The sequence below is a fragment of the Vitis vinifera genome, chromosome 13 (assembly GCF_030704535.1).
Source record: "Vitis vinifera cultivar Pinot Noir 40024 chromosome 13, ASM3070453v1".
NCBI classification, from domain to species: Eukaryota; Viridiplantae; Streptophyta; class Magnoliopsida; order Vitales; family Vitaceae; genus Vitis; species Vitis vinifera.
In genome coordinates, this window is record NC_081817.1 from 6918054 (window position 1) to 6930913 (window position 12860).

The window sequence follows — 12860 nt, forward strand, 5'->3', positions numbered from 1 at the left end:
GGCCAGGTTAGGCCCATTAAATGAATATCTTCAGATGGGCAGGGCCCAATTACTTAAAAGATTGTAGCGGCACATGTTAATACATGCCATGAACGAAACGTTTCTGTTCCCATTGTGTCTCTATCCATAACACAATACTCTTTTAAAAATGAAAATTTTTAAAATTAATTTACAAATCAATGGAGAATTTTATTGAGAATTACTAGGAGCAGGATCAGTGTTTAATCCATTGATACGAGTAAAATATTGGAATGATTATCACCTTTTATCACTATTTGTCCTCAGCTATTAATCAAGGTTGAAACTCAAACCCTCCAACCCGTGCCCAATCCAATCCAATTTTTAAGTCGATGTAGGCAAAGCTTACGTTCATTAGGATTGGGTTGGAAAATTATTAACCCAAAAATTTTAAGGTTGACGTGGGTTAAAAGTATGGACAAGATAGAAGTATGTATATGTGTGTGTGTATGTGTTGGGGCGGGGGTTGCCCTCCAATCTACTTATTTATTAACTTCATCTTTAGAGTGCATTTGACAATGATTCCAAAAAACGTTTCTAGATTAGAGTGCTTTCTAAAATCTTATCAAACATGATTTTAGTCTTGTTATTGTTTTTACTTTGCGTAAGTATTAGAAAATATAATAATCAAATCTTTGAAAGGATTGCTCTTCCGAGACAACATGAGGATATCCAAGTATCTGCCATGGCAATTGGACGGTGATATACTACGTTTCTAAACCAACTTCAACCATACTTTTGATGCAGCAAGGAGATTTATCATTCCACTGAGAAAGAAATCAATACATGGTTTAAATCATAAGAGAATCATAATTTTCAATGACTGTACATCATATGGTACACTTATCAATCAACCAAGGATCGGAGCATGTTACAACAGGAGACATGGTTAAGTCATTCAGGTAAAAGGGGGAGACGAGCAACACTGGTGCCACCACCGCCGGTAGTTAGTGGTTTGACGTTTGTTTCCTTTTGTAAACTGGATTTGGAAGATTTATTAGTAGTCTTCTTGTTCGACCTCAGAGGAAGGATCTGCAACCTGGGGTTCAGTTCAGTACCTGAATTCTCCACTGCCAGCTGATAGCTTTCTACAAGCTCAAGTTGCCGAGCAATTATGTCTGAGCGTCTGGGGAGAAGTTCTACTGGCTCCCCACCAGGAATCACAATATACTCAATTGCAAGGCGAACCTCCTGTCAAAAACAAAGTGAGAAAGAGCTTCATTTTCAGCAGTTGCAAGAGATTTCATGTGCCATCTTCGCTAAATTGAATGGAATGTGCACTTCAAAAGCGACGAGCCAAGACAAGATGCGAGATTATGATGAAGGGTTGATGAAACTAATAAATCTTGAAAAACGTGGATTAAGAAAAAAAGAAGAGGAAGGACACGGTATTTGATATTGTTTGCCCACAACTAGAAGGCTATGATCAACTGCTACCACCTAAGAACAGTCAGAGCAACTTACATGTCGCAGATTTTATTTGTCATCTAGAATCAGAACTACAGATGAAATTACTGTCTCCATCCCTATATTTTACACTAGGCATATATCTGATTGGGATGTTGGCTTACTGCAAAGAAAATTTTATATATATATTCACGCTGTTGATTTGAACTAACATGATGTTGATGGTGATGATCATAATGATCAAAAAATGAACAAAACAAGTGGATCAAGAGAAAAAAACATTAACAAAATGGACATGCAGGAAGCTATTTTTATCAATTACAACTAAATTCCACTAAATAATGCATTTAACACAACAGTGAACTTTGTCATAGTAATTATTGAATAGCCGCTGCAATGTCATAGTAATTATTAAATGGATGCTGTAATCATAATTTGCCTCCAGTATCCTAATAGTCAAGAGTGTAGAGTGGCTCCCTTCTCCCGAATGTAAGCAAGCTAAATAATTTTAGTTATCGATTATTTGCTTTCATAAGTGCATCTTACATGATTCTCAACACCAAACAGAAGATTCATGACATCAGAACTATATAAAATTTTAGAAGAATCATACTCTTTAACATAACAATCAAGATAGTTTTTTTGTTCCAATCAGAAGGCTAATGTGTGTTACTAATGCTAATGACTCCCAAATGCAAGCTTTTCTGTAGCACTGGAAAGCTGGATTTGTCCATGATTTTAAAATTCATGAGGTATTGGTTTCTGAAAACTACACTCTGACCCATATTAACTCACATATAGTTCATGGATCATCTGCATTCATATGGATAGTAATGAAAAAAATAAAAAACCAAAAACCAAAATTTAGAAGGGAAAAGAGTTGCACCTCCAAGGCATCAATCTCTTCCAATGAGGGTTTTCGTTTTGGTGCATCATCTTCGATTTCGATGTCAAAAGAACTTTTCAGTGGCTTCTTCGGTTTTGAACCAAAAGATTCTATTCCAAGAATCATGCGGACTGCCTTCACCATTTGTGCCATGGTATTTGACTGCAGTTTCATAGGAGAATATCTAATTGAGAAACCATAAATTAACAGTATTAGTTCAAAAACAGAAAAAGAAAGAGGATACCTTAATAACAAACACTGGCAACTGATGGAATTTAGCTACACCACGGATCCATGGGTATTGTTTCAGTTCAGAACTAGATGCTAGAATTGCATCCGCTGTTCCAATGTCATCAGTTACATCTATTTCGTCCTCAAGCCCCATCACTTTTGCTACTTGTAGAAGATCAGCTTCTAGGATCTGAAAATACATCCAAATCAATAGAAATGCCATTGATTAAGTTTTTTCAGCCTTTACTAGCAGATTAAAATACTGCTAACTCATTAAGGACATTGTGAAAATTTCATAAAATTTTGGATGATGCCCAGAATATGCACTGCATTTCATTAAGCATATGTAACCCAAACACATTAGGTATACATCAATAATTTGTGAATCATAAACTATTTTAATAAATCCCAAAATGTTTAGACATAAGATATCTATTTAGACGTGAGAATTTTTCTATCTCAGTGCATGCCTGACTGGTGACTAGCACATAGTGGGAAAAAAATAGAGAGAGAGAGAATAGTAAGGATGGAAATCCAAGTAGTTTACCTTGTAGGTATAAACACACACCGCTGAGCTCTGCTTGCTCACTGGTTTATCAGTGCTCCATGGGTTGGAACGACTGGGAGAATGATGTACATGTTTCTCATCAGATTCTACTACTTCACTTTTAGTTATCCTAGATTCTTCTAGAAGTTTCTTTTCAGATGCCAGAGTAGGCTTCTGGGAAATGTTAGCTTCAGCATCCATGTGACGAAGTTCAAACAGAGGAGATTTTCCTATTTTCACAAAAAGCTTCAAATCAACATAAACTGCAATCCAGAACCATTGTTCCTTTCTTAAGTATACAGAAATTACAAAAGTCTGGAATACCTGCTAGTATAGCATCTACTGTAGCATCCAATCTGTGATGAACACGACAATGGGTTCTAGATATCATCTCAACAGCACATGTAAATGTAGGAGGTCCTTTTCTCTCAAGAATTGTCTTCTGCACCTTCCTTTTTCTTGCTTCCTCATCACCAAGAGTCACACTCTGTGTTCGTATGAGAGAACAGGTTTCAATCAATCCTCTAAACTTCTAATAAGAACAAGCTTTAGATGACAAAATCCTAACCCACTTATATGTAAATTGCAGTCCAATCTATGAATTTATTCCAAGCATGACACTGACAGCCCAGATTAACTTGCATCTGGTTTCTAAGGAATTAATGAAGAAACAAAGCCAAAAAAGAGAATAGGTTTAACCAAAATATATACAAGAAACCAGTCTGTATGAATAAATAAATAGAGAAATACAAGGGAGTGGCTTTGCACCTCTATGCCACCAACAAGGATCTGCAGAGAGGGGTTCTTCATTATGTTGTCAATAGTCATTCCATGTGCTGTTCCAACTAGCTGAACTCCTCTTTGAGCGATCGTACTGGCAGCTAATGCTTCAAGCTCTGTTCCAATTTCATCAATTATAATGGTTTCAGGCATATGATTTTCAACCGCTTCAATCATGACCTGCAGCAATAAAACAAAAGAGAAAAAAATTCAATGACAAATGGCTGCAACCATCCAAACTGAGAGAAATAACAATGAAGAAAGCAAAAGGCTTGAAATCAAAGCTAACATTATGCTGCATATTAACATTGGAAACTTGCATCCTCCTTGCACGACCTATTCCAGAATGAGGAACATCTCCATCACCTCCAATTTCATTTGATGTATCTACAATCACAACCCGTTTCATATGCTCATCTGCCAGCATTCTAGCTATTTCTCTGCACAGAAAAATCCTCTGCGTATTTAGTATCTTTGTATGATAATGAAGCATGTGCAGTCTTGACACTAGAAGTCAAGAGGCAGAATTATGCTAAGCTTTAGTTGATCAAGAAGTCGAACAATTAAATTCTCTCCATTGCCCACCTCTTAGCCTTTGCATACTTACAATGAAATCTCATAGAATTAGAGTCATGAAAAGCATATAAAATAACTTATAAAAAAAGAAAAGCACATTCAAAGTTAGTGAGTTTAACAATAGATGGAAATGGATAAGAACACAACACCTGGCAGTAGAGAACTCCTCCTAACAAGATAAAAATCTAATAGAAGCCATTGCAGGGCATAAGAAACCATAGGGTCCACAATAGCAGATCTAACTTTCCAGAGGCATATAAAGAAATTCATGATTATTTGTTCAAAAGAGAATATAGGATTATCAGGTAAATCCATATACAAACTTTCAATCAGTTGATGCAAAACCATTACTAGGTCTTACAAAATATCAAATAGTAAATACCTGATTAAAGTAGTTTTGCCAACTCCAGGAGGCCCTATGACCAATATAGAACCTCCCCCCTCAACCAAGTCACGTACTATCTCAGCACTTCCTGACACAGATCGGCCCACCCGACAAGTGAGGCCAATGATTTGCATTTTACGGTTTCTAATAGCACTTATACGGTGTAGGGAGTGATTAATGCCCGAACGATTGTCATCCGAAAACTCACCAACCTGAAAAGAAGGTAACTTACTCCCCATAAAACTTCATTCTAAAACCATGCATATCCACTTAAACAGTGATTTAGTATAAAATGCTATTCAGTCTTTATCAACCATCACCAACTCCGGATCACATAAAAGCCCAACGTTGTCCACCCAATAAACTATCACACCAATAAGGTGACTTCATATAAACAATTAGTATTTCTCAGTCCTATTCTCAATCTTCCAATCAGACAATACAAAACTACATCTCTCGCTTATGTAAGCATAAACTCATATTCAATGGATATGGTACCATGATCACCCGTAAAAGTGCTAAATATTTGTAGGGTTCACCTAGATTACCTTGGATATTGCATGCTGTAGATCTTCGAGCTTCACGATCTGCTCCGATATCAGCCAATCGCCGGAAGGAAACCTTGCAAGAGGCTTCCTTCCTAAATCCATCACCACTTCAATCAAATCCCCAATCTCGGCGTGCCCGAACAGCTCCTTCCTCATCCTCAAAGGCACCAACTCAAGAAACATGTCCAATTCAGAAAGCGCCTCCGATCTCGACGTGGAAGGCGAATTTGGAGAATTGGAGGTCGACCCATTTCCCGGCGAGAACCTTTCTACTGGGCGGCGAATTCCGGGGGACCTAATTAATGGGATGGAAGACTTCGCGGAAGCGATCCCACGTGTTCGACGAAATGACGAAGAGACGGAGGAGATGAAGCCGGTGTTTTGAAGGAAAGCGAAGGTTGAAATGGGTATCTGATTGGCGGAGTGCCATGAAGAGTGAAGATCAATGAGCACAACGCGTGAACTCAAGGATCTCATTTTCTCTCCCCACTGGCCTTGGTCGATTGTGTGAAGCAATTGAGAATAAGAAGATGATGATGAAGGTGAAGTAGATTCGGAGGGATCTGCTATGGGATTGGTGGGGAGTGGGGCCGCCGAGAGGAAGGAAACAAACAGTTATCAACCGTTGAGGCTGAGGACCGGAGGCGCCACGTGGGGGCTGCTGCCAACCACATACATGTTAAAATCCTACTTCAACTGTTTCAAGACTTTTCCAAGCTTTCTTCTTCCGAAGTTGTTGGGGTTTGGCTCACACACTCTTCCTTTTCCACAAATTTAGGTATGCAATATGCATTTTCACAAATGGATGCAACCCATGTTCAAATCCTCCCAGATTCTTTGTGACCTGTTTGTGCCACTAGGCCGCATTTGAAAGCAATTATCGTAAAAATCATGGCCTTTAGTCAATGGCATTTTTTTTTTTTAACAAAACGGTTTCTAAAAAAATGTTCTTAGTATTCATATATAAGTAAAAAGTAATTTTATGATATAACCTGAATTTTAGGTTATATTTGGTTCCACAAAATTTGAATGAAAATGAAAAAAAATAAAAAATAGAAAAAATAGAAAAATAAAAATACAAAATAAATTTAAAATCAGTAAATCATTTTGATACCCACTTATGAAAGGTATTTAAGTCTATCCTCAACTTGATTCTCAATATAGTGCGAGACTCTATTTATCTCATCCCATAAGGGTTCTGTTTGTTTGAAATTGCAATCCTGGGAGACATAAGTCGAAAGGGAATTCTATTTATTTGGATCTGTAAAGGATGCTTATTTGTTTGGCGTTGCAATCTTGAAAGAGAAAAAGTTTTTACCACTCTTTGTAATGACACTCAAAACATGTATACCATCGTTGTAAGGCTCACACGAAGGTGGTAATGGATACTATCTATATGGGTGGAATTTTCACATTACACGCAATAACTAATTCTTATTACATTCAATGTTGCTTAGATATGAGTTAAGCAAAAGTATTAAATTATTCAACATTGACCTCCATTAGATATTTATTCGAAACAAGAAAAAAAATGGACGCTAACCCATCTTTCTGGATCACTTGGGAGAATGTTCATAAGTGGACAGCAAAGCCTAAACTGAGACCTCCAGCCCCCAAAACACTGCCTTCAGAACAGGGCTCACACCACAGAAAGATAGGCTGATGGGTAAGCATGGATGGACTAGTTCAAATAGGCCAAGCAGGCGTATTCCGTAGAGCTCATGAGATCTAAGCAAATGCCGTCCAAGCAACAACAGAATTCGGCCCCACTTACGAAAGCAAATGAGAGGAATATGAGAAAGGAATATGAGAATATTCCAAGATCTCTATGCAATTCACAGCAAGAAGGGAATAACCCAGCGGAGATCCATAAGAGTGAAGGGGAGTGAAGATGGAGGGGGAATAAAACAGCTTGCCATTTCACAAACCCACCTCAGGATTTACTTGTAATATCTACATTAGGCGTGCTGAGACAAGTAAGCTGTACAGTGATAAAAAGAAGCAAAAACTAATGCGGTAATCCAACACTGGATTCTAGTACCAACCCATCAACTTCTTTCTAACACCCTCCTCAATCTTGTTCCTTGACACACAAGAACCTTCCTCTTCATCCAGTAGGATTCTATATACTTCCCACTCCCGATCCTGGATCATGTGTCTCCCTATCTCCACCTGGGTAAACAGATACAAATAAAAGGCAGAGGCTCGGTTAGATCATTTGGACAACATATATATATATATATATATAAGACACTTCATGAGTTAAGAGTTGTTACCGAAAATATTTGTATCTTGAGAATCTTTAGGGCAAGAGTAATATCATAGAAAACAAGAGGCCGGCCCCTGCCACACAGCTCAACAGGGTTTGCGACCAGCAGCTCAGTATCAGGCCCCCTGCTCTCCACAGCCACTCTAAGGGGACAGAAAAGCTCCATTTTGAGACGAGAGGACAGGGCATTTTGCTTATTTGGGTCAACCAGTTTCTTACCATCGGCTTGCATCACGAGTAAGTCTGCTTCAAAGATTCCCTTTGCGTTTGCAAAGAATCGCCCATAAGAGGTCTGACAAACAACAGATTTTTAAATATAAAAACTATCAGAAACAAATGGGAAAATCACCCATAAAAAAGGCAGCATATAGAGAAATTTTGACAGTAAGAAAGCCTACATCTCCCAAACAAAATAAAGAAGCAAAAAATGATCACTTTGCAACAATTTTTCCAGCTAAAAACCACAATGTTTTGAGGTATCTTCAGAGCTTTCCCAGTTTTCATAACAAACAGGGGATATATTGATAAAAATATTGGGAAAAGAGAAGACCAATTTGTGAATATGGTGCCCTGCCTGTTCCTCAAAAAGACTATCAGTAGGAAGGGGAAGACCGCAATTAATTGGTATAATTGGGAAAAAATAATGAACAAGTTCTCACTAGTTTTAAACCATATATACCTGGATGTTGTAATCCTTTAGGGTTCTCATGATATCATAAATGCGACCTTTTTGATCCTGACAAATGATATGAACATGTGTGTGAGACGGGCTGAGGGAATTGTCCATTGTAACAATTAAGGCGTTTGAGGCAGGAGATCCATTTTGGTGTCCATCGGGCAATTCCAAACTGAAGATTTCTTCTGTGATTGCAGGAGGAAGAAATGAAGAACCCTGTGAACATCCAGTAACTTCTGGGCCAGCCAATTCAATCTCACAGCTTATCATGGCATCCCCTAACACATCTTTCAAATGATAGATTGCTTCATCCCGTCTCTCCTGAGTATGAAGTTCATTTCTGTACCAAAAGAGAACCTAAATTAAATACCAGAAGCAAAATCCATAACTGTCTCAATGAAAAGAGGGTTACTCTCCCAGTTTTCTTGCAGAAGGCCCGGAATTTGTTCCAAAAATATGCCTCAAAAATTATTTTTTTTTTAAAATGAACAAGGTCTTATGTGCCATAATGCCAGGCAATAGCCTTCATTGTTAATAGTACTACATATTTTCTGCAATTCAGATAATAAACAAAGAACAGCTTGAAATTAAATTCGGACAACTGAAGTACTCTTAGTTGTGATTCCATACCAACTGCAAGTTCAAATTCTCTTCTACATGGACATTTCACATATTTCACATATGATTATCTCAAAATCTGAGTAGACAAATGAAGAGAAAAACCAAACATCCAATCTTAACCAGAAAAAATCCAAAGCAACATTGTTCTACTAAGATCATGGAGAAATCATACAATAACAGTAGTTTAAACAAGTGTGGGTGGAAACATTTGTAATTATTAAATACCATAACTTTGAAGAAAAGAGAGCTATTCGTACAACAGGGTTTCAAGTTGCAAGCAGTCATATGAAGTTCCACTGTTTTACTTCTTGATTCAGATGAAATTTGGACAAATTTCTACCTTTCTCAATAATGAATGCTGTAGACAAAGATCCCCACTAATTGTAAAACTGGTAATCAAATGTTAAATGTTGCCTCAGTTTATTTGACTCTTCTGAAGAAGCCCATTAAGGAAACAGGATCACCCACTTCGAATTTCTGTTATGCCCTTCTGAGGTTCTGATTGATTTAATAACCTCAGTCAGCAGCACATAGAAAATATGACAGCAGGCAAAAATGATTCATTTCCCCCAAGCCCTGCAAGCTGCCTTTCTCTGTTGTCTCAAAATAACAGTACCAGTCCTGATCATTTGATAGTCATATGATATTAAATGCCAGACTTAGCCTTGCACCCCAGAAATCCATCCAAAATGCTTTCTTTTAGGCATGAGGTCATCCATAATGTTATTACATTTTAAACATTCCCTCACCTATTTCCATCACAAAGCACATGTCATGCACCATTAGTCATCAATGACTATAATTTCACCAATTCTTTGTTTGGTTGCCATGAAAATAGGAAAAGAAAAGGCCATCTTGGAATCTCAGTAACATGTCACTCCACTCACAGTTGGGTAATAAGTTTCCAAATCCCATTTTCATTGTCTATAAGAATCCAATAAACATAGGAAGTAAAAAAGAGGAAAAGAGAATCAGAAATCTAGCAGTACAGTTGATGTCAAGAATGACAAACCTGGTGTCCGTGACGAAAAAGAGATCCATCACTCTCCCATCTGGGGCAGTGGATACCTTCACTCTCTTTATTGTAAGCTCTAGCTCACAAAGAGCCTCGGTTATATCTGTTGAAAATAAATAAGTATATGTAAATTAGTATAAAAAATTGGAGGTTAAATCAAATATGTGGCTCTAAATTCCATCATCTCCACTTACACCCAAACATCTATAGAACCAAATGCATTAGGGAAAGAGGGTGAAAATATACATAAACATTATCCAAATAAAAACATCGATAGAACCAAATGTATTAGGGATAGAGGGTGAAAATATACATAAACATTATCCAAATAATAATAGTAGTAATAATAACGTCCCGACCCACTCCCTTTTATGTAGAGATTGTCCGCTCTGAATAACCCACTACCTCCCAGGCACATATTATCCACTCTGGATTCTGAGCCTTCACAACTTTAAAAACTGTTTACATGGCTAGTTTTCTCCTCTATCCAATTTTGTATCCCATGATACATATTCTATAACAACCCCCTCTCATATAGATCTTGTCTCCCATGGAGATCTTATCTAGACCTAACATACCCTCATGCCTTTAAAACATGTGTATGTGGTTAAGAGAAATTCACTAAATATGTAGTGTTAGGAACTTCTTTCTCTTACCGGATGCAGGACATCACAAAAAATAATAGCAATAACAGTATATACATCAAGATTACTTTATCCCCATTGAGATGCCCATAACCTTCGTCCTTACGCCCATGACCTTTTACCTTCATTTCAAAACACAACAGACTTCTTCCCAACTTCTTCAACTAAGATGGGGACCATTTCCATTTTTACAGTCAAACTAGAGATGGATAAAGAATTAATCTATCATTTTAAAAAGAAAATGAACTAGAAAATAAGAAATTACCATGTAGTAGACCTTTCCAGTCATAGTAACACCAGAACTTCAAGAGGAACACATCCGGAGGCTTTGGCTGTTGCTGAAATTCTGGCTTGTAAAAGCTAATCCCTGAAGCAGAGGAACACGAAGGACACACCTCCAATAGTCTCCTATGCAACAGATTCCACCTTGTATTTGGTTTTCCCACCACCCAGAATAATATGTAGCACCATTTCCCATCAGTTGAAGAATCTTTAACACCAAAAAGATCAAGGAAAAAACATCAGTAAGATTAAAAGGGGAAAAAAAAAAAAATTGGATCACAAGCCAAATGTTGTTGTTTTAAGAATTAGAATTCACACAATAAATGCTTATGATGTTGGAACAAAATGAGGAAATCAGAAGAGCCGCTGCATAGATCAATGCACACCAAAAGAAAAAGAAAAAAAAAAGAAGAGGAAAATTAAAATTTCATGGAAAATGAAAGAAATCAGGACATCCCATGCCTTGTTTTGATAGGGAAGTCCCACAAAATGAACTTTAGGAAGGATGGGTATTCCTTTTTTTTTCTCCCAATTTTCTGCAACAAAACTCAAAGAAAACAAAATAAAGCAAATGATGCTAACCTCCTCTGGAAATGCTCAACCCAAAGCGCAATATAATTCTACACAAATCACAGCCCAGCCCAATCTTGTCCGGGCAATTGACAGTAATCTCAGTAGGGTCACCCGGCTTCTCAGCTTGCCTGATGAGCACCACATCCTCATAATCATAAAGAATGCCCATTTGATCTCACTCCCTCCCTCACTCTCCACCTACTCTTGGTTCTGTCTGTTCTGTTCTTTTTTTTTTTATTGGGGGGGGCGGCGGGGGGCGGCTTCAAAGACTCAGAAGATGAGCAGAAAAAGCGCTCAATCCATATGGGTTTTCTCCCTTCTTTTGTTTTTTGGATTGTTTGGGGCTTGTTCTATTTGGCAGAGACAGCCAGAGATTCTGCTGTAGCAATTTCGGGTACCAACTCCGATAACAATAGATCATGGGATCCTCCTCCTCTGTTTTCTCACTCGTTTTCTCCTACTTTCTCTTCCCCTTTCCCGGAATCTTCAATTTCTCGTCCATGTCAATTTATAGGAAATTTAAAAACAAAAAAAAAAAACAAAAAGGAACCGCAGTGATCCAGTGGGTTGAAGTCCATGCAAGTTAAAAGTACGTAAAGTTCTATTTTTGACCTTTCGGATGCCAAATTCCAAGGGCATCCATGCACTTCAAGGTGTATATATATTAAACCTGAAATTAATTTTAAATTTTTTTAAATTTTAAGGAATTAAAAATTTTTCATTTCTATATATTTTTAAAATTTTGAAAAAAAATTAAGAATATAAGTTAATTTTTTTTTTTTTTATATATAGGATTGTTTAGTTTTTAAAAACTAATTTTATTTTATCCTCTTTGAGCAACATTTTCATGGTATTCAATTATAATTTTTTTTCTTTTCATTTTTTTTTCTCCATCTAAGAAATCCTCACTATTTCCAAGGATTCAAACATAATTAAAATATTTTAGAGCATATAAAAATAAAAGGAAACAAAATAACTGATGAAAATAATCTTCTTATGTCTCAATGTTATGAAAAGCATATTAAAAAAAATCAAATAACAAATGGGAGAAAAATCCTCTTAAAAAAGTTAGGATGTTCTCTATTTTCTAGGAATAAAAAAATAAAAAATAACTATTTTTGGCAACCAGAAAAACTATTTTATGTTCTTTATTTTTAAAAATAAAAAATATGGTATTTTCAAATAATATTTTTTAATTGTTTTCAATTGGTTTTTTAAGAGTTATATTAAAAAATAATTATATAAACATATAAAATAATAAAAAATAGAACACTAGATATAAATATTATTTTTTAAATATATTTTAAAAATATTAAAAGCATGTTGAAAAAAATCAAGATTTCTAAATACACTTTTATTTTACAAAATATCAAAAAAAAAATTTTAAAAATTATTCTCAAAA

At 36.5% G+C, this 12860-nt stretch overlaps 2 protein-coding genes across 3 annotated transcripts; both read right to left on the reverse strand.

Moving 5' to 3' along the window:
* Nucleotides 1-754: 754 nt before the first annotated feature.
* Nucleotides 755-6212, reverse strand: LOC100254713 (protein SEEDLING PLASTID DEVELOPMENT 1). Of its 2 annotated transcripts, XM_019224578.2 has the most exons (10): nucleotides 5379-6212; nucleotides 4828-5042; nucleotides 4159-4309; nucleotides 3858-4049; nucleotides 3414-3576; nucleotides 3090-3319; nucleotides 2556-2732; nucleotides 2312-2473; nucleotides 1077-1209; nucleotides 755-997 (listed from the first exon to the last, which is right to left on the reverse strand). In XM_019224578.2, exons 1-10 carry the CDS (start codon nucleotides 5853-5855, stop codon nucleotides 966-968), a joined length of 1932 nt encoding a protein of 643 aa, XP_019080123.1. In that variant the 5' UTR covers nucleotides 5856-6212; the 3' UTR covers nucleotides 755-965. The 2 variants fall into 2 exon arrangements, with proteins under 2 accessions (XP_019080123.1, XP_002271948.2); XM_002271912.5 differs by having other exon boundaries at nucleotides 755-1209; nucleotides 5379-6046.
* A 550-nt stretch (nucleotides 6213-6762) lies between these two features.
* On the reverse strand, nucleotides 6763-11948 carry LOC100259822 (ACT domain-containing protein ACR10). The gene is made up of 6 exons (XM_002271879.4): nucleotides 11468-11948; nucleotides 10869-11093; nucleotides 9957-10062; nucleotides 8327-8663; nucleotides 7655-7939; nucleotides 6763-7550 (listed from the first exon to the last, which is right to left on the reverse strand). Exons 1-6 carry the CDS (start codon nucleotides 11625-11627, stop codon nucleotides 7413-7415), a joined length of 1251 nt encoding a protein of 416 aa, XP_002271915.1. The 5' UTR covers nucleotides 11628-11948; the 3' UTR covers nucleotides 6763-7412.
* Between the last annotated feature and the right edge of the window lie 912 nt (nucleotides 11949-12860).